At 39.0% G+C, this 23,428-nt stretch overlaps 1 protein-coding gene across 1 annotated transcript; it reads right to left on the bottom strand.

Moving 5' to 3' along the window:
* Positions 1-67: 67 nt before the first annotated feature.
* Positions 68-17,058, bottom strand: LOC126838369 (calcium-activated chloride channel regulator 1-like). The gene is made up of 9 exons (XM_050572730.1): positions 16,430-17,058; positions 4,266-4,702; positions 3,973-4,170; positions 3,775-3,883; positions 3,475-3,708; positions 2,845-3,408; positions 2,498-2,774; positions 2,236-2,403; positions 68-2,156 (listed from the first exon to the last, which is right to left on the bottom strand). Exons 1-9 carry the CDS (start codon positions 16,583-16,585, stop codon positions 814-816), a joined length of 3,486 nt encoding a protein of 1,161 aa, XP_050428687.1. The 5' UTR covers positions 16,586-17,058; the 3' UTR covers positions 68-813.
* Between the last annotated feature and the right edge of the window lie 6,370 nt (positions 17,059-23,428).

Here is a 23,428-nt window from a genome sequence, read left to right as displayed (position 1 = left end):
GGTGAACACAGATCTTTAAATTCATAATTTCATGTTTTTAAACGTTTAAATGGAAGCAACGCAATAATTAATTTACATAATGTTTTTTTTATTTGCATTATAATTGCTAAGTAGTCTACACGACAAACACTTATATTAGGTACAAAAATATAATAATAATAATAATAATAATTATGATAATCAATATCGTATAAATAAGTTTTGGGTATGACAAAAAAGTTACAAAATTTTACAAAGTTATCTCTGATAAAAAAACAAATCGCTAGTCAAGCTTAGACACGATATAATAACAACATTATGTTTTAAATTTCTAGTCATGATTATCAACCCGACGATTATTAATGATAAACATTAAAAGGCACAAAAACTCGCAGACAATAACACAATAAACAAAGCAATAATATATTACACTCATCATCATCATCGTCATTCGGGTTTGAGGCAGTTTTTCGCATAATATTGATACAATGTATGATATAAATAGATATATAATATATAATAATAATAATTGTTTATACACAAGAAATGTACAAAAATAGTAATATACAAGAAACTGAGATCATAACAAAAAAAAAAACAAAAATCTTCGACAAAAGTAATAATAATTAATAATAACATAATATGGTAGTTATGGTGCGTGGTCACAATAAAGTGTACGTTTTAGAGTGAATTGACTAGAAACCCCTAGAAACGTGTACAATACTACTAACAGACCACGAGTACATGATAATTGGATGAGGAGGACCATCGTTATGTTTTAGCTTTCTAGTCAGTCTTAAAAGTGTAAAGGTCATACACGCAGGTCACGCTCTCCTATACCATGGTTATATTTCTTTTCTTCTTGTCGCCGCTGCTGACAGAGCTCAGCGAACCCTGTAAACTCTGATTGAACAGGATCATATTGTTTCGGTGGTAGTTGTTAGCATATTGGCCTGGCGGCGGTAGTCCGTTCTGTTGGTATAGGTGCCCGGGGGCAGTACCGTAGATGTTTTCACCATTGGACATTTGCTGTTGTTGCTGCTGTTGTTGCTGTTGCTGTTGGTATGCAGGCAAAGGCGGCACTGGCGGAGGATACTGATTGTCAAAATCACCTATTTGTCCGTAAGGGCTGGTGCGGCGTTCGTGTTCGTGCAATAGTTGAGAAGCGGTCCACGATTGGTATGGGCTCAAGGGTTTCACCGTGCGGGTCAGTGTAGCTCCACCGTTGCTTATAACGCTCAGGTGACCGTTACTCTGGTGGTGGTAGGGTTGCTGAGGCTGGTTGTGCACAATATGATGCTGATCGGGTGATCCGTATTGAGCGATGCTGTATCGTTTCTTGTGGTCGCCGGTATCGATCAGGCACGGTTCGAAGTGCGATTCCAATTCGGCTTTGACGGCGTTCATGGGCGAGGAAATATTCATGGCTCCACTACCGCCGTTGGGTATGACGGAAACGTTTAACGGTTTCTCTTGTTTGGATGACTGTTTTTCCGGTTTCCTATTGCGTTTTACGGTGCAGAATATGCAGTACATGAGAATTAACAATCCCAGCAATAGGAGTCCTCCGGCAGCTGGCACTACCACGTCGTAGTTCATCTCAAAGTCTCTAGCGATCCGGGGTATTACGTTTTGGTCGGGCACGCTCCACGAGGGATCCGATCCTACCGAAGAGTGAGTGGTAATCAAAGATGGTGGCGGTGGTGGCGAAGGTACCAATACCTTGACCCAGTTGGACACAGGCCCGGGCACGGCGTCCGATTCGATTTGGCTGTAGCCTTTAATAGCCACATACAGTGTTTGGTCGAGCAGCGATGGGTTCTTATTAATATCCATGTAGAAAAATGTCTCGGAGCCGGGAGCAAGTGAGTCGGTTCTACCGTGTTCCCAGATGGGAGCCGAGTCGAAGTCGTTTAACAGTGATCGGAGTGATTGAGAGTACCGGATCTCGTATCGGGCCACAGAGTTACCGCCCATATCTGGTGAAGTCCACGTCAACTTGGTCTTGAGTTCGGGCTTGAACACTTCAGCAGTGAGATCACCGATACGTCCAACATTGGTTGAAGAAGACAAGTCTTCAGAGGTGTAAGTTACGGACAACGGGGCGATGATACGCTGGAAAGGGTTTAACGGTTCAGCTGGTGGGGAAGTCATAAATGATCCGCAGCAGGTAGATTCTATAAGTAAAAAATATTCGTTAATATGGAAAACAACAAAAGCAAATGCAATATAACTGCTAAGTAAACTCAGCCTTACCGGTGTTTACTGGGTTTCTCTCGATATTACGGTTGATATTGGCTTGCCATGTGTAAGCTGTACTGCCGCTGTCCGATACGGTTATCTCAAAAGTATAAACACCGGGTCCACCGATCATTGGATTGAAATATCTCGAATAAATACCATCGCCTTTCATGAGATCCGGATCTAATCACGAGAATAAAAATATTGATATGAGTACGCTGTATCATAAAAAAATTCGCATTCGGCGTTGATGCATTATTTTAATGTTTTTACTGACCTCCACTTCCTGTATCTAAAAGGTCAAATTTTTCTCTATGAGTTCCCGAACCATTTAGACCAGGTCTGATAACGGTCACTTCAACTTTCGCAGCAAGCACAGGAAATTCTCCGCGCTTGACTTCGGCGTAAATGGCCAACGGATTGGTTGTTCCACTAGTCCAAGCTCGGGCTTTAACCACAGGTGAGTTTTTCGATAACGGTTTGGCCATAACTTGTACGTAGTGCGGTTGTGGGCTGCCTTGGAACCGTTCGATGAGGTACGTCCATGTTCCGGTCTGTAAAGTAAAACACGAGTTGTTAGAGAAAAACATTTACTATAAAAATTGTTCCAAGTGTATATTTTACCTCGTTGATAGTAGCTGGTACGCTGAGCATCTTGAGCGAAAGCAGCGAGTCCGATCGAGTTGAGTACACTCGTTGCGATGGACTGGTCAAGGTTATTGCTCTAATTAGCGGATTTTCAGTGTTGTGAGTGTAAACCGTGAACTTGGCGGGCTCGCCCATGAAATCTTCCAGAACAAAGCTGCCAGCGACTACAGTGCGACCGTCGTCAGTTAGCTCACGTCTGTGGATTTCGACTGGAAGATCGCCCTTGTTTCCTTGGTAGTACATTTCCATTATGTTGCGCATGACATTGGACAGTCTGAAGTATGTGGATAAGTACGACTGAGCCATATTGTACCGAGATTCAGTGACCGTAAACGAAACGCTTCCGGTCTTCTCGGCCATCCAGTCTAAAGATCTGGGTCTCTTGAGCATCGGGTACGTGATGGTGGCTATGCGAATATTCTTTTCGTTAGCTTCAGCGATTTGTTTCACCAAGTCTGGGGTGTAAGTCGACGTGCCTGGTGCGATCACCACTATCACCGAGCTTGCGGGTCCGTTGATACTGGCTCGGGTTTCTAACATCTAAAACCGAAATACCGAAATTAACACACTGTATGCTAGCTTTTATTAAAAATCCGTGAGACTTACCTGAATAGCTTCCTTGAAAGCGCAGGCCAGACAAGCTGGAGTTCTGGAATCGCCTGGAGAGTAAGGAATGTTAGATGCCACCTGATCTCTAGCGTCATTGTTTTGCAAACGGCTGAGTCCATGAAGACGGTTAGCAGACGTGTCGTTGGCTGAGACCAGACCTACTTCTGTGTTGGCCGGTAAATCGTGCACGGCCCATTTACGAATAGCCAACCGTAAGAAACTCCAGGATTCCTAATATTGGGAGACATCGTTGAATATTTTGTATATTATCAAACATATTATCATGTATTAACTTACCCTTTCCATCATGTCCTTGGTGTCTTCGATTACCACTACGTACCGGGTAAGCATTTCTTTTTTGAAAATAAACGTTGGCGTTAGGTTCTGGTTTCCAGATAAGTTCACACTATAATAACCACACACGTTATAGTAAACAAATATATGTATATGAATACCTAGCTAAATAATAAAAAATAAGTTAACCGGAATCCTTACCCTTTAGTAAAGTCTGGATGGCTGTTAATGACTTCCATAATACTGCGTCTGCCGCACAGAGCGTTCTGTTTGGTGGGCGCATAACGATCGTGACTGGAAGCGTCGCAGAACTTGGTTACTTGAGCAGCAGTAGAAAACATTAACGAGGTCTTGGCTTCGGGGTGTACCACGCTGGAAGCGTTTACTGTATCGCAAGTTCTGCTTACAAAAAACAAAATATATGTCAATAACATAAAGTAAATTGGATTATTTTTAAAAATAATTTGTCCCTTAACCGGTTTCGGTTAACTCACCTAGTTTTGGAAAGAGGCTTGTCGGAGCACCCGTTCACTTCGACACCTTCGGAAGTCTCGGAAAAGTAACACGCTGGGTATACAGAGTCACCGGCATAGCCGATCTCGTCGAACACACCGTAACGGTATTTAGCCCACTGTTTAGCAAGCTCTTTGCCCAACTCCCTCTGTTCTTGGAACAGCCGATAGCTACCGAACAAAGCGTCGCCGGGCCTACCGCATCCTTGCGACTGTTGAGTCCACAGAGCGTCGCCGTGCACAGGGTGTGGTTGGCCGACGAGTACGTCTGGCGTTTCGCCCTGACTTGCCACGATGCCTCTTAAGTGTCCCACGCAGTTGTCCGGCCAGTTTTGGGGTAGCATCACAGTAACCGATCGGAAGTAAGCTTTGCCACTCAACGCTTCGTGTAGAGATTTGGAGCCACTTGTGAACGCCGCCTAGAGAGATAAAAAAAAGAGACAAGCGGTTAGTAAAAATCTTGTACGTATTTTTGCTATGGGTGTATTTTTTCAATACAATTTTGGGAACACTCCTGCCTTAACGACCACTGTCTGACGCCCGTCAAACCCTACGTGTGCGCGTTCACATCGCACTAAGGCTTCACCTCCCCGCAGTATATATTCGACCGCCAATTTACTACGTTGCTTTTTACTGTCGATTTTTTTTTGTTTTTCCTTCAATCTCCCTAGAAATCTTTGCCAGCTTCTTCAAGTACAAGCTCACAAATAGTCGGCCCCGCATTTATCCGAGGCTTTAGGCTAGGACGGCTAAGACGATGCACGGTGTGGCCGCTGTAGATCGTATTTATCAACTAGCGCGTCTGGGCATATGTGCCCTGGGCGAGAATTGATTGCCAGTCGAACCGGTCGTGATTTCGAACACGTTATAAATCACCCGGCAGCTAATTCGTCTGTCGGTCGTACCGAAAAAAAAACGGTTCTTAGAAACATCTTTACGGTCCCCCATTTGTCTTGACGTTCCAAAAACGCATACTAGGAATTTCCAGAAAAACGCGGTTAACGTGTATGTATGTCGGTGAAAATATTCAAAATCATTATCGACACGATTATTTATTTATTTTTTATATTTTTTACATGCAAATATTTCGTCATCAGCGTTATTTATTCTCGAGACGGACAGAATACACACGTCACTGGCCGAAGACTAGCCCATAATTTATATATTACATATTTATTTATATGCACAATTGTGTCTCAATAATTTAGTCGCCGTATCGATTGTTGCATATACGATAAGAAATCGCTTCTACGACGGACGGACGGGTGGATGAATAATATTGTATTATTTTTATTAGATAATATTATTATCATCATCATCATCAGACCGGGACACGTCCACACAGAAATGCAATTATAAGAGGACACGATAGAAAGTAATAATCGATAATAACACGGTGCCTGTTGTTATTGTGTAACTCGCGTCGCCCCGTCGTTGATTTTTCTCCTCTATAACACGAATTAATTAATTACACGGTACTTTTAATTGCGGTCAGCGAAAATTCACCCAGTCGCCGCTAAGAAGTTTTAACCGACAAGTTTCTCTCACGAGCACACACTTGAAGAGTCTGGACCGGAAGATGATATATGACAGATTCGATTTTCAGATCAGTTATTAAAGAACCAAGAACAACGTCTGCTAATGTTCTAGTTTTAGCTTACACTAACTATATAAAAAAAAAAGTTTATTCCTTCATTGAATAATTATTCGTGATGACATAAAAATATTATTAGTTTAATATATTAATTTTTATTTAACTCTGCATTTCTAATAACCGACGAAATAGGTTAAGAACCACTACTAACTACTATGCATAATAGCTATAACGATTGTTATCAGATTGGTTCGAGATTAAGAGAGACGGGATTTTAGGGTGACAAATCACTGCACAAATTCCTATAAGTTGTGAGATGATTTAAATTTCTTAACAACCCGCCAACGCATAGAGTAATTATTTGATAATTATTACTGTGTACAATTTGTTTGTTTTGCATCCTATTTAAGATATTGCCTGCGTACTTTGCATACCAAGAATTGGTACGGTCGTGTAGATTAATCAAAAGTTATTAAGTACATGATGTACACGATGCCCTTGCGCGCTATCATCCCCCAGTAATTGGTATAGTTTTTAAAGAGATTATAACAATATCATAGTTGTACACGGAGCCGATATAGGAGTTTCCTGGCGATCCGAGACCGAAATCGCCACATGGAACTTTATGTGACTTTAACCTTTTAATTTATGAATTTAATCTTATTATCCGTTGAAAAATTGCGTGCCGCCCGACAAGCGTCTTAACGGTTTATTATAATTTCAATAAGCGTTTGTCACCTTTCTTGTGTGTTCTATTATGCTCGTGTGCATGTGTGTGCGAGTATATTATATTGTACATATATGAAACCGGTTTGTTGTGGAATTTTTCAACCGAAAACGTGAGAGTGGACAACGCTATTACGATCATTATTATTATTATTGTCGTTATTTGCATACGCGACAATAAGAAATGTAGAGCAAACACATTATGTGCCTGTATCGTTCGGTGACCGAGACCGATAGTGCGACCGTTCAAGTCTCCGTGGCCGCGTGCACGCCGCACATATTATACATAAGCAAAGGACGTTCTCACACGTTCAGTCCGGTGAAATTTACACAGGCACACAATATTATGTCGATGAAATGAAAATAGTGTGTACACCGGTAATTTATCTAATACTATTAAGTAGCGCGCACGATTTCATATGGCGTAACCGGCGTTGCGAGTGGGTAGACCCGGGAAAAACGCTATTAGTTTTTTTGGCGAGATATCTGGATATATGGTTGTTAATATCCTAAGAGTACGTATAATATAATATATTAGTTTTCAAGGTAAATTCGCGAGCAACCACCGCGATCCAATCTGGCGACGACTCGGTGGATCGAGAGAAAAAAATCGTTTCCCTTTTGTTGTAGGAATGAAGTTCTCCGAAAGTCTTTGGATGTTTTTCTCACGGGGCCGCCGTCGGAATTCTTTGGGGATTCTCTTGGCGCGCAACGCGTTACTCTGAACGGTCGGCATGGGTACTTTACTCGTCGGCGGTTACGACGATTACACAATAATAATAGGTATATATAGACAGATATATGTCTATCGTTGGAAACCGAATCTTCTTTTCTTTTATCATTCTCCATTGTGACCAGTCGTTGTCGCCGCCACAGTCCGCCACAAACGTATACATATACATACCCACAATCTGGGCAATGAGGAAAATACCATTGACATGGTATCTGTTCACGGTCGGCCGCAATTATCCGACGGAGACGATTAAAACGTTACCGGCCGCTGATATTTTTCACGTCCGCCGCAGTGTCTTTTTTTTTAATCAAATTCGCGGCACAAGAAGTGAACGAAAATTTAAAAAAATATATTCAAATTAACTTTCGGTAATGATTTTGATAAGACACGTCCCGACCCCGAACACGCGCTACAGATTGGACACGGATTGACACCTCCGGTCTGATTTACATATAGGAAAAAAACAAACCGTGTCCACGACAAAATGACTTAAGACGGGACGACGTTTTTTTAATTTTTTTATGTTCAGATCCAATCGGTGTATCGTTGTTGTTCGATTCGGCCGTCTCCGTAATGGAAATCCACGAGGACTATCGATCAGACACGGGTCGTACACGCCACGAGAGGACTTCAACGTTTTAATATGTCGTTACCTATATACAATGTAAAAATAATTACATACATATATAAACATACTCGGGACGATGACTGTTACAGTTAATAAAAAAACTCAAGCCAACGCGCATTATACGTTGAATGTTGATGTCTTACTGCAGTGCGGCACCCTGTCGGCTTTGACTACTATTTAGTTGGCGTTGGTGTGTTGGCGGACTAATTAATATTTTTAAACTGAAACGATCGGTCGTAGTACAGCAGTCGTCGGAGAAACTGCAGCAGCTCTCAGAAAGAAATATAAAAATGACTGAGTAGTTTTGTTTTGTACAATAATAATTAGTTAACGTCCAAAAGGATTGTTATAGTCGTCGCCGTCTCACCGCGATAATAAATCACTGCGTTCGCTGTGAGTGCAGCAACCATATACCATACACACAATCGTTATTGGCAAAATGCGTTTAAGGTACTAACTCGTTTCGATTATATATTATATACCGTGCGCCGAATTCCTCGAGAATTTCGGGTTACCGATGAATTTTAATCCGCAGGTCCATTATGTATAATCTACTCACGGCAGAAGCAACGTTAATTGATGCCACGAAAAATAAAAATCCTTATTTCTCGTGCTTATTCCATTGTCGCCCTGGCCACAGTCGTGTCACTGTCGAGTCGAGACAATTATATTATTATAACAAAGATGTAATGACGAAAAAAAAAATCTAAAACGCGCTAAGGGTTAGACGACCAGGAGGGGTGGTGTTCCATCACGTCGACGGATAATGGAAAACGCTTATTACACACACTCGGATAATGTCACGGGGAAATATCTCATAATGCACTCTACAGGTACCATACACATCATAAGTACCGGTTATTATTATTATTATTATTATTGTGCGTGTCTTTCTTTCTCTCTCTCTCTCTCTGGTTCTCGAAAACCCGATCCATTAACGGCCGACACGCCTCCTGTCTGCCGAGGTCCGTGGAAAAAAAATCAAAAAACTAGGTACCATGCCAGAGTATACGAGGATCGATAATCGTCAAAAATGGGATTTACCACCGAACGCGGCGTTGTTGCGGTTTTCGGCTCGGACACCATATCGGACCGCGATCGATTTTCTTATACGAGCACATTGCCTGTATATACACCGGCCCTTGGACGAATCACACCTACTTCGCCACGTATAATATTATACAAAGTATATATTATTATAAACACAAGAGTCATAAACAATACACATACACGCACACGGAGAGTGAAGGTCGTTTTTTTATAGCTGAACGGTCACAATACTATAGCGGAATATATGAGTCGTTCAACTCTCCGGCGTTCAGTGATTTATTTTTTTACTTACAATCTCGTTTTTGTAATCGTGTATCGATTTTGTACTGTATACGACCTGACCATTGGGAGTACACGCTCGCAACGGATGAGTCGTGGCGTCACTTGTAGTCCGTCCGCCCGTCTAACGGTTCGAAACACATAAAGATGGTACACACTGGTCAGCTCTTGTGATTTCAGAGATTTATGGTTTGCACGCGCTCTCAGCCAAATTAATCGAACCTCGCGCTGGAAGTGTAATCCGGAACTCGATATTGGTTCGCATCGTGCTAACTAGACCGTAATATACACCGTAGAGATCCACGTCGACGACGAAGGATCACTAGGATCGTCCCATCAACCACACGCGAAGGCGATGGCCCTGCATCAGAGAGAGCGGTCGGCTAGAACACCCAATATCGATAACTTATAAGTAGTTAAGTGGTCGAATTTATAGTAGAGCCATAACGATGTAGATACACCTAATTGTCAACGCTTTCTAAATTATATTTGTTTTTATCAGTGTTTAATTTTTCAATGGAAAAAAGTACCGTTTTAGAGATAAATAATCGGCATGATTTTTTGCAACGAGTCAATTTTACCATTAAAAAAATGCTACTTGCTAGTCCTTGCCTTTTGAATACCTACGGTGTAGACTATATCACATGTAACTGTGGTACATTGTGCGAGAGAGACTCTGTGAGAATGAAATAATGTTGAACAATCGGCCGTCGATTAGCCCCGTAGGATATAATATTGTATTATAACAGCGTCGGTCACGACCGAAACGTTGGACACGATCGAGCCTCGATGTAAGTCTACGGTTCGGCGGCCATCTCGCTGCGGAATCCTGTCCAGATAAAAATAAGAGTACATTAGAGAAAAAACGGACGTGTGCAGTGTGCACGACCGGTCGTCGCCATTTCGTATAATATATTATTCTACTTGCTTAATACGTTTAAACGGCAATTCTGTATATTCGAAATTCTCAAACGGTATTGTAAAAATTCGATATTTAAACAGTAAAAAAAAAAAAAAAATCCGAATAAATAAAAACCACTTACAAAAATAAAATAATACAACGAGAGAAGAAGCGTTGGGAAAACAGACGTGGCTACGCAATACACACCCAGTGGTCTGGTCACTTTCATCTCATCTCATCCCATTATAACTCCAGCAGTATTGTAAGAGGTGATTGCCGATCACGTAATAATAGTAACGTTAATTATTATTATTGTTATTGTATGAGCGAGTCAGAAAAAGTGGGTAAAGACACCGTATTTACCGGTACGAAAAGACCGACTAAATTAAACGGGGTTTTAAAATAATGAATAGCTTATGAGTCCTTATATTATATATATATATTTCTATAAGGTTACATAAACTATTCTCAATCTATAACCAGGGGTGCAAGACTTCCAAAGTAAACTGTTTATTTAAAATTGGGTCATAGTATCACCCATGCTACAATGAAAAAGTATAATTTGATAATGTACCTATATTAGTAATATTAAATGCTGTCATCCTTTTTTTATCATTTGAAATTCGTATCTTTAAGGTAAAAACATTATAATTATTGCTTTCGTAAGTCGGGCATGGTACCTATATAGGACGCACAGTTTGAAAACAGTATAGCAGCTGTTTCGTTTTGGTTCTTAAGCGGTTTAAACGGCCAAGACAGGTCGTCTTGTGACTAGGTAATACTCTGGTCTACAGTAAATAAGGTGTAAAGGAGGAACAGACTTTTTGAGAAAGACATAGTTAACCCACGGGATGGTAGGTTTGTTCTTTCCATAGTGTACTACATCCGGTGACGTTTTATTAAGGTTTCCGATGGGGCGACAGGACTTCCTTCAGTAACGGACGACTTTTCGAGTGAAAGTCCTCATCGGCCGACAGATGGCGAGGACCGAAAAGAAGCCACTGATGCAAGTGTAATCGGCCGTAAACGTTTAAGTATCGGATGCCAGCCGCAACGGGACACGAGCGTTTCTCGGTTAAAACATTTAATAATATTATTATTATTAAAAAATGATTAAACCGCGCGCCGTCATGTGTGTGTGTACGTGTACAATGTACCTACATGTAATAAGCTTTTACGGGTCGGGTTACCTTGTGTATATTATAAACGAACCGCTAGCAAAACGTCGTTTCCGTGAAACCGTATATTATTGTGTAGGTTTGTGTATATTATGTTTTTTTTTCTATAAAACCGTTGGGTCGGCGTATAAGATTACCGACGGTCGCCACTAAATTACACGACGCATAACAATATAAAAACGTTGTTTTATATTAAACGTCAATACGGTACCTGGTGGACACAGGTCGGTTGATAAAGTATCTAATAGTAAGCTATACGGGTAAGCCGACTCGTACGGTTGACCGTATTTTGCGCTAACCGCCGACTATCGGGTAATTTTCTAAAAAAAAAAAATTATAATAATCATAAGAATATATTAAACTAGAACACATTTTTTACAGACCTCAATTCGTGGTCTGTTGGTTTTACACCGCGTTCTCGGCGCATATCGTATATAATTGGGCGTGCATAAACGAAAAAATACTATTTACATATTATTAAATGTATATTGTCTATACATATTTATATTTTAAATACGGTTATATCGGCTGTACTTTCACTGACATCGGTTTTGCTGTTGGTACACGTTGACCGGAACACGGATCGGTTGTTCTAACAATATTATTGTGTATAAGCGACGCATTTTACCTACACCCGCGACAACGGCAAAGCTAGCTGTAATAGTATTAAGTGTATTAATAATGGATTCGGATCGCGTACGCTCTAGGTAATAAGTATAGCTCTGTACAAGTTAGTGTACGCATAGGTATGTGGGCAATATAATATTGTATAATAATAATAATAATAATGAAATAAACGATCAAACACGGAATCGAGGCGACTCGAAGGCGGCTGTACTTAAGGCTGGGGGATAAGAGCGGCAACAAGAGTGGCGTCTGCCAAGTACAAGACGTCTTGCAGTAGACGATTTAACGTTTCCGGGAATCGTCAACGGCACACGCGCCACCGACGGTAAAAAAAACTAGCCGGTGATTTTTTACTACGTGTCATATATACCGTTTAGAGCTTTGAAAAAAATGCATTTGCATAATATGCGCGTTCTACCAATAGGATTTTGGTGAAACATTGCGCATAATATTATTTGTAATATGCTATGCACAGATGATAGGCTAGAAACAAAACGATATATACCTCTAACCTAACCTGGTCGAATGGTCGCCGGCGCCGCCAGCGGGTACTTAATTAACGTCGTCCGTATTAACGTCCGGACGGAGACGATGGCGTCATTTATCATCTAACTGCAAACACAGTATATTTCATATCATTATAATACTAACACTGCCGAGGTTGTATTTAAAAACCGTCGGCCGCGTACAATGAATTGTATTATATTATTAAGTATTACTGTTGTTGTTGTTGTTCTTGTAGTTGGGTACTTCGAGAGAAATCTGTCAGGTTTTTTATAATACGGTACGTTTAAAATAAAAACCGTTTGATTAATATAATAAATACCCGCGGAAGACGCGGTTCTTAAGTAGGTGCACTGTGTATAAATCTCGTTTGTACACATCTCTAGACCGTGTAGGTATTTCGTTCGAGTCATCGTCACTCGGCCGCGGTCAGTCTCATCTGAGTTCGGGTTAATGATAATCGCACGTAGGTAACTTAAGCGGGTGTACGCCATTCCTTTTCATTAAGCCGGCGCTGCGTAAGGGCTTTACCGATCGCGCCGAGTAAAATTCTTGGGCCTGACGGTGGAAATATGGGTTAAACCTGTACGGTTCAAGGTCGTGACGAATTCAAGTCCCCGAGGTTAATATAGATGGGAAGGATATAGTGTCTATCCACCGAAACGCGTCCTGCCCGCGTCAAATCGTGCGGAAATCTGTCGCAGTGAATTTCACCAGAGGAGAAGGGGGATCAGCGCTCCAAAATCCATTCCGGTTTTTTAAAAATATTTTTTTGGTCGTAAAGAAATAATAGTAATAACCATTAGCCCCGCGGTCGAGAAAATCGTTATAAACGCTGCGGCGGTCACCGTTCATCCCGAATTCCATTTTGTATTATATCTATACTGCGTCGATTATCGGTCGACTAGCGGACCGGTTTTTTTCTCCTTAACCTTACGCCGTATCCTCCGCTATAATAGTACTGATGTGCATAATATGGCTTTGAAAAAAAAACAACTAACCCGAGCCGTCGAACATCGAGGTGTCCGGCGCACGACGATTAGCGGCTTTCACGGGGCGGAACCCAAGCCCGACCGGCTACCGGTGTTGGCACCCAGTGACAACGCACCAATATCCTCTTCGTCGGAACTTCAGTTATAATAATTACAAACCGATTCGTGCTGTATTTTTAGTACAAATAAAAGATAATGATAAACTATCAACGATCCGCAGAAAACGGGTAACCGTGAAAAGGAACAATGAAAAATAAACAAGACAAAAGACTATCTAACAAAAAAAAAATACCAAATATTTAAAATAGAGTAAAAAATGGTATTTGCAATACTAGTAAACCCCTAGAACTAGTGCTCTTATATGTTATTTGAGTGGTTTGTCGGTTGTACAATAGCGTGACGATTGGCTCTTTATTAGGGCGTTTACCAAAGCTCTAATAACGTATAGCCCCTGCGCAAAGTAATTTTGTGCTTTATCAAAGGGCTTAAATAAGAACGAATTATTATATAGCTAGCTGAAACTAGATTATTATTTTGTTACATATAATTAAATTTGTTTATTTTATTCACTGGCGAATTCGTCAACAAACCAACTCACGATGGCAGCGTTGGGCTTTAGCTACATGTTTATTTTATTCATTGATATATTTATCCGGAATTTCATGACACTATAATATGCCAATAAAACCATTAATATTAATCGGTATAATATATTAGACAAGGCGCGCAGTGTTGTTTGAATAAATTACTATAAAATGATGTTAAAACGTTCACATGTGTTAGGTTTTTTTAAATAGATTTTTTTTACCATATTTAAACAACCAAGATGTAATACGGATAGAAAATAATATATTCGATAAAATTGGTTTAAAATTGAAAAACGCTAGTGCAAACATTAGTTAGGTGTTTTTATGGGGTTTTTTTTTTTGCGTTTTTCGAGAAGACTTTTCGGTTGATCCGTCAGGTTCCGTTCTGTAACCTCGTTGATGCCCCATCATCAAACATACGCACAAACCGGTTACTCAGTTGTTGTCGATGTTTAAACGATGATTACACAGTGTATTTGATCAAACCAATTATTTATAATATGGATCCCCCGATGAGTTCGAGAACCTATTATAATTATTATTATTATTATAACAAAATTCACCTATGGGTTTAAAGTGGTGTTATTATTTTAATAAAAATAATAATATTATAATTATTCATGTTTTACCTACTAGCCGGTCGACGACGTCGCCCGTCATAATGTCGCGCCCAACGGTAAACAAGGAATAGATTATACTAAGTATATTATAATAGCGACGGTGTTGTTTAAGCAAGAGTAACATCAGCGTTTTTTTCTTCTTATAATTTATTCCAACGCCGCAAAAGGTATAGGTGGCTATATCCGCCGAGCTAAGGAGATTAATCGACGGTGCGGCCAAACACATCCTTAACCGTCGTCGATACATAATATTTTTCCATAACGTGAAACGCCGTGGGACATGATTTATGTGAGCCCAAAAAGCCGGTTCTCGGTTGACACCATTTGAAAAGGGTACCGTTTCAAAATTTTGAAACTCCCGTACAGGTGAGTGTTTGTTAAGTCTAAATGCTACTGATTATTTTTATTCGTATTAAACTGTACATTCGAATGAAGAAAATTATGTCAAAATTAAGACGTGAGACCGTAGTAAAAAATAACATATTTTTGAGTAGCATAAATAAAATATTTGAAAATGTTTTATACTCAGATATCCAATAGTAAAACCTCAACACAAAGTAAATAAAACGAAAACCCCTATATTAACACTTAGTTTTGCATTTCCATTGTTGGATAGATCATTCTAATGTTATAGTTTTTGACGAGGAACAATGTTGGCGTGGAAAATGTGAAGGAAAAAAAATGCGGAAGACCATGTTGTACTTGACATGTATTTTGGATGGTACAATTCCAGGCTAGGGATTTTAAAAAGTCTTGGGCGGTACTAGAAAGTTCTATTATTATCACAGACCAGCAATAGAAATTTATTATGAACAATAATTGGTATATTAACCGTTATAATTTTAATATATTTTTTAATACTATTTATTTATATAAAAAAAAAGGAATCGTTCTACTTTTTGGCCGTGACATTGACGAGGACAGTTTCACGCGCCACGATTGTGTTTGGCCGCTGCGTTTTAGCACGTGGATGTTAGTTTTCTAAAAGGGAAACATACTACATTTATGTATGAACGTAGTGCGCGACAACCGACTTGTTTTTCCTACGACCTCTCGCATAACACCTATTATTGTTATTATTATATACTTGATCGACGTGGTAAAAAGAGTGAAAGCGAAAATTCTTGTGGAAACCGTCGCGCGCGCCGTCGGCCGATGATTTTCATATTATTATTTACCATTATCGCCGTACCAGCATTATATTTTAACGCAAACCGTGAAAATATCGCACAGTCTACAGGTTTTTTTTTTATCAATTCGGTCTACTTATACACGGCTGGTACCTATATGTGTGTATTCACGGATACAATTTGAAATCATTACTATCGCTTTATTTGTTACACAACCGCTCGTGTCGTTATCAACATTCGGCCGCGTCCGAGTATCGCCGTTTAACTACACCACTGGTAGTCGGTAGATATGCCCATTTCATATCGAACCGCAACGACCGGCGAGAATTTCTATGCGGATAGTGTGTTATGTAACGACTGCTCGTGGAGTTGTCGGTCGCCAAGCTAGGGGAAACGCGATTCGTCGTCGTAAACGATAAGCCTATCTATCATAATAGGATAGAGGGACGGTGAAATTTTAAAAAAAGGTAACATTTAAATAAGTCGCCTGATTCAACTGTTTTAATAGACTAACCTAACTGGCGGTTTGACCGTCTCTGGCGAACCTAATCGATTCCCTAGACTTTTGCCAATGATGTAAAATGTAATGGGACTTACCTCAATGTTGTTGACTATCTGTTTACAGTTGGCCGCCGACACGGAATCCTTGATGGACACGACCACGTTGTCGTAGCCGCCCGATCTGAAGACAGCCGAACCGGCCAGAACTATGGTCGCACAGCACCATAGGGCCGCCAAACACCGTAGGAACATTTTGAATCACTCGGGGGGCGACGAACAAAAAAATAGTAAATAGCGACGAGGAAGATAAAAATCAAGTGTACTTGTGTGATTCGCGTAAAACGCACAGTGTGTTCGTGTGTCTTATAGCCGAGACACGATCGGATTTTCCGTCTGCATCGCGGACGACCGGGTTAAGTCCGGAATGGGACGACGGGATATTGTGGCCGACCGTTGCCAAGTGACGAGAACACAATCACAATAAAACAAAATAGGTAGCAATCAAATCGGCACACGCGCACGAACTAGGATTTTGATTTTGACGCGACACCAAAAAAAAAAAAATCGTATAATTGCAAGGGTTCGATTACACTTAAATGCGCTGTTCCGTTTTTTCGTTTTTTCGGGCACGGGTCGCGAAGTAACGACACGGACTAAACGACGACACACGAACGAGCGTTTCCTTCAGCGGTGAAAACTGAACTGAATAGCCGAGTGCGCTGCCGTGAACAGGTACCTCTGTGCTGGCACCACGGCGACGTTGTCCACCGTTGACGCTGCATGGCGCTGTTGTCGGTTACACCAACCGAAAATAATATAAATTATATATATATTTTTTTATTATTATCGTACGCTTAATATTATGTTTTCTTGGTGTTTCTACGGGCGTATGGCTAGGCATAGGACGGCTCTTAACGGAGCAATAACTAAAAAACTTAGCGCTATTATAATCGGTAGTCCGTTAGAGCAAAAAAAAAAAAACGTATGCAAAGTAAAACGTATAATAAAAAAATGTGATAGTCGAGTTAGAATTGAAAAAATATAACGTACCCAGTCGCAGAGATTAACTTAAAAACGCTGTTTATTTAATCAATCGTACGAAAACTTAAAAAAGAATAACTTGCGAATCAAAGCAACTCCAACTAAATAAAGGCTGTAGTGTATAACGGCCGTAATGGGTTATTAATACCATATTGGCCATTGGTTTAATTCCGATTTAAATGTTAATTAAGTGCGCTATATTATACTAAAAGTAAAAACACCACATAAGTATAATATTTTTAAGAGTTGTGTGTTGGTAAATTTTTAAAATTTGATGTGGTCATTAACTTTTATGAATCGAGCCAAAAAGGTTCTACATAGTTGTTTTTAGATTAGAAAAATATGTAAAAACGTTTTTACAGCCACAGTGATAAAAAAAAAACTAATTACCTATAAAAAAATAATCCTAATTTATTGCTGTACTAATATTGTATACACTTCAGTTTTATCTTAGAATCTGGATTTTGTAAAAAACTGCCGGTAAAAAATTGCTCTATGGTCCTAGGTCAAATAGCTATATAATTTGTATAAAACAAACAATTTAAAATTTGTAAATTGTATTAGTGTGCATTAAGTGATTTATGTCAAATCATCTAGTATGACATAAAAAATGGTTTATCACGAATTATAGATTGAAATAGCACACTCATTATTAAACAAAAAGATAAAATTATAAATCAACTTATTTTTCTTACACATCTGTCAAATGTCAACTATTTTTAGCTTAAGTCGATTTCAATGCCTTCTCAGATCTTAATTTTTAGCTACTGTAGACACTGTACAAAAAAAACGGCAACAATAGATCCATACTGTTTTCTTTTGATAGATCAAAGCTCACATAAGCTCAGTTATGAATGCAAGTAGGATGTCTAAGAAATGTGAGATGGAATTATGCCTTTAATACAAGATGAGTAGTATTTATAAACTATATACTATATACTAGTGTTTCAATTAGTTAGTAGTAAGTAACCAAACGGTGGTCGGCATGTGAGAACTTGGACAAATAATAACAATGAAAGTTATATTATTGTATAAAGGCGCAACAGGGTGTCATAAAAGTAAAAAATATCAAAAGTTCACGTTTCGTTTATTGCAATTATCAAAAACAAGTATTGGTATATCCGCATAGATAATTATTCCCATAGGATAAACTATTAAAACCAATTAATACCATAGAAGTTATGGTCATTTGGAAAATTCAATTATTTTATTAGGTACAGTACTTCGTTACGGTATATCATACACGTTTGTTTTGACGTTTATGCATGCAAAAACTAAAATAGGAAGGTTTTGAAAACCAACGAACTAACCTAAGACCACCGTCACGCTTGCGAAACTCATTAAGATGAAGTAACGTACCGATGAAGGTACCTACTGCTGCACCTAAGAGCCGGCGGCAGGAAATGCACAGAGAAATCTCATAACTATTAACCGAGTAAACGAATCTTAACGCTTATATACTACCATAGTATAAGTATATACCTAGATAATGGAAGAATATTAGCAATACAAATTAAACGAGAAATATATTATATTAGTATAATAATGTATGCGTCACGGATAATCTGGCAATACCTGCTCAATAGTTGCAACATAAACGGTTTTGAGGAACTTAAAAGCGTTTTTTTTTAAACGATAATTATTCCAAAATAACCGATCATTAAAAGAAGTTTGAAAACGAACCATTATATTTCCTCTCCCCCTCCCCAACGTTATATTACATTATAGCAGATACTAGTAACGTGCACCTAATTTATCGTAAGAAATAGTTCGTGTGGACGATTATATTATACATGGGAAATGTAAATTTTGTCGAACAAATCGATTCGAATACGTGTTGAACTCTTTCCGTTTCATTCTCATCTACGGCTGGCTCCTGCTGTGAGCATGGCTTGGCAAATCGGTAACAGGACAAGTAATACTTTGTACTAATATTGTACATTAAAATGGAGTTAACGCGAGTAGAATATGATTAACAAAAAAAAAACTAAAACAACATAAAATCAACGTCTAGTCGGTTCCTAGCATACTGCATAGCACAGAAACAGATATAGGTATTAGGTACAATAATATTTTTGTTCATAATATTTTTAAGTGTACTGAAACCTGATAATCCACAATTCACAAACAAAAAATCATAATCTGTAAATCGATTATAATCGGTAAACATACCTTAAATTAATCAACATTTTATTGACATTATTATAACGTGGTTATTTGTAGCAAATAATTTGGTATTATAATGGGACATACCAACCTACTAATACTATTATGTAAAAATAATATTAATAATAAAATATATTAAACAAGTAAAATAGCAACGTGATGAAGGTTGTTATAGACAAATGTATTTCTTATAACTTACCTAGAAAGAAACATTTTTTTATTGCATCTGAAAACACTTGTAAAATACAACCGTAAAAGTACATTTGTTAAATTTAATTGTACAAATTTAACTACATAATCAATAAGAATTTCATGTTATTTTTTTTTTTCAATAAAGTAATATATTTATATATTTCCAATAATGAATAAATAATTAAAATTGTAGCTTATTATTGGGAATTACAATTGTCCAATTAGTTAAATACTTTAATCTAAACTCTAAAAGACTAAACATCTAAAAAGTCTAAGCAGCGCTGCATACTACTTGCGTCCCAAAAAAAAACTAACCTACTAATAATAATCTCGGACGCAAGTAGTATACACCGGTCTAAACTATTATTATCTATGTTTTATTTTTACCTATTGAACATATTTGATAGACAATTCTAAAGTTAAGTACAACCATACTTACAACGATACTTGCAATGGGTTAATTTTCAACTAATATCACTCAATAGGTAGGTCTTGGATCTTTTTGTTCGGACCATTAACATTTATTATAAATAATAAAAAAAATCGATTACAGCCTAGTGTATTACGTAAAACATCCATAATACAGTGATTGGTTCTATTGAACTTTAGCCTCGAGACCCATTTACCGGCATAGTTATATAATAATGGCCGTGTTTACCATGTATTTCGGTAAATGATAAAAAGTAATATAATTATTTTATAGCGATTTCAAACGGCGGATCATTGTGGGCCGTCGACCGGACTTTGGTTGGTATGTTATTGTCACGTCTACCTTATAGTTATGTACTATAGTCAATAAAATCGTATGGTCTAAAGCAGATAAAGAGCCGTGTCTCTATGACATAATCGTCCAGTTCGAGCTCAATGCACGCGGTATAAACACAGCTGTAGTTTATTCACGTGAAAATTCGAACACTGGGTAAATAATCGATTGTGCACATTATAATTAAACGAGTCGTCCAAATACCCTCGGGCCCGTGTCACGGACCACGGTGACCGTCCGGACGGGGGATGCGATTATCCGCGGTAGTCCAGTATAATATAATGCAGACTCGGCGTACAAACTTTATACCCGCTAAACCGCTAAGAATCTGTCACCGAAAAGACCATGCGACCTGACCGATTTTCACGGTCTGTGCCGTCGCGGTATTGTACATAGAAATGTTCTGTATACAGGTATATACATTTTACTGGTCGGGCATGGTAAGTATATACCTGTATTTTTCGTCCATAATGAATCGCGAACGTGCCCTAACTCCATTATGCGGTCTGCGGGATGCTCCGCTACCGCATTTGCTAATTTGATTTTGTTTACTTGGTTTTTTTTTTACAACTTTTTTTTTTATGTGTGAATTTCAACCCGATAATATCTTCTTTTTACTTTCCCGTCGCCCGCGCGCCAGACCGATGTTTTTCCTTACGCCGTCGACAGTTTTAACGGTATCATCTATACAATAATATAACGTCGTCTGCAGTTGGTTATAGCACCTCACGTTCAAACGTGGCAACGCTAACTGGACTGAGACCGCCGTTTTGGCTTAGTTACCCGACCATCACCTATATGCGTGCGACAGACCTAGCCGTCTGTCTTGGAACATGCTTTTTGTTTGTTGTTGAACGCGATTATGTTTACCATCAATAAATTAACTCGTTTTCCATTTACAATAAGCCAAATTACTAATTAGTGTTAGTTTTTTTTATTAAAAATAGTTTCGATTTTAGATTCGATCAATCTATAGCCTATAGGTAAGAGGTATAGTAAACATGCCGTGCACCTGACCTGTAATCTAAGCTATACATTATTTTTTGTTCATATCCATTTAACGAACTCGTATAATGCACATAAAATACTATAAGTTACTTGACGCGGCAATACTCTCACATTAAGACCCTTTCCCGTATGTCAAGAGCCCCTCGATTGTCTGTGGGGCGTACCGCGATTTTTATACCTGCAAAAATGCGCGCACCCTTGTCGGTGGAAATTGCTAACTACCTGTCGGCTTAATACATTTTGGCTAAGCAACGGCGTCGCATCGTCGTCATCATGTGTATAGGTAATCGAAACGGTTTTCGGTTATTTATTTTAACCATAGTTTGATTGTTTCTCTTTTGACATACTGTGTCTATGGTTTTCGGTGCAAAATCACTAAAAGACTATACAGCAATGAAATTCAATATTATAATGTACACCTATAGAAATGTTAGTGTAACTGCAGTTGACAGACTGCTATTTTCACAATCATACTACTTACGCTTGCTAACCGTCGTTGAGACGAGTTCCCGAACAAGCGAGTCAATATACGAGTGAATCTTCGCAAGCATTTAAACAACCACAGCTTACTCAGAAAAGTACCTTTATTTTTTCTATATGTACTTTCTATTTTTTGGTAACATCTGATAGGCTATGTTTGGTAGTGTACCTGCTTTGCAATCTCTTCTGTGAATCGTGGCAGTACCTCGTCACACTTGTACTTACTTATCTGCAGGTCATTAAATGCATTTATATAGGGTGTACAACTTTGGACGATTAACTTCCATGGCGATTTTAATACGTGATCTGTACCATTACCGATTTTCCGATTAGTTGTTAGGATAAAACAAGTTACGAAAATCTAAATGGCTAGCAGTTTTAGTTATAGTATACCTAAAGTTCATAAAATTTAGGTTCATGAGTTCAATGATTTGTTATCTCTTCATTCTGAAAAAATCGTCGATCAAACCGTCACCGAAGCCGGCTTAAGGCAAAATTACACGGTCATTATTTCTTGAAAAAGTGTACACACGTTACGATCGTAGCTAAAATGTTATTTTATGAATTAATGATGGTCGCCGTGTAGTCTGTGCGTGACTATATGCATAAGAATACCGATGTTGTCATAAACACCTCTGAACGTGATTTTTTCACTTTTCCCAATAATTTGTTTGCATATGCGCACCGCGGGGTTCGTGGTCCGGTCTGGGTAGTGACGGATTCCTTTGTACGCCATCATTAGACCCTATGACGATAATAGCTGTTATATAATTTCAGAGGACCGGATGTGTCCGTGCATATTATATACACACAAAGTAACGGTAACGTTCGCTATAAACCCTTAACAGATGTACACGTGTGAGGAGGATAAAACCCTTACGCTTGCCTCCCGCCAAGTCGATTCTATTCACAAAAGTGTATTAAGTATAGTGTCGGTAAATGACGTGCACGCGTCAAAGCGTGTAGATAGATATTACTTCCCCTGCTCTGGCCGTGTGCACTTTCATCCGCACAATTGTTACCCTATTTTCTCGGCCTTCTCCGTCGCTTTATCCGTCCCGGATTCACCCTTGGCCCTAACCGTTGATTAAACCAGAGCACTTTGTTTGCGAGTGACGTGCTCGTACAAGATAATAATGTTCTTTTGCGCGCAACCTTTTCCCGGCTGGGTCTTAATCGAAAAAGCCGTTTTGAATAGAACGCGGTGGGTAATCGAAAAAAAATAAATGACTTTCCTGAAAATTTTTTTTTATTTTTGTATATAAAAAAGTTTCATGTCGGATTACTCGGGCCGTCGTTTTGTCATTATTGTATAATAGTAACGTTGAAATATTACATTTTTCTGTTTCCCCACGGCATGCATATAACAGCGGGCCGTGCAGTCTTTTCACGACTTTCTTTACTTTGTTTACACACCACCTTCTTTTTTGTGTGCTGTAGTCTAC

Source organism: Adelges cooleyi, unplaced genomic scaffold (genome assembly GCF_023614345.1).
Source record: "Adelges cooleyi isolate 19-005CV unplaced genomic scaffold, UGA_ACOO_1.1 ACOO_flye_CR_arks_rails_tigmint_CR_PRNA_30, whole genome shotgun sequence".
Classification (NCBI taxonomy): domain Eukaryota; kingdom Metazoa; phylum Arthropoda; class Insecta; order Hemiptera; family Adelgidae; genus Adelges; species Adelges cooleyi.
This window is presented reverse-complemented; position numbering and strand designations above follow the sequence as displayed.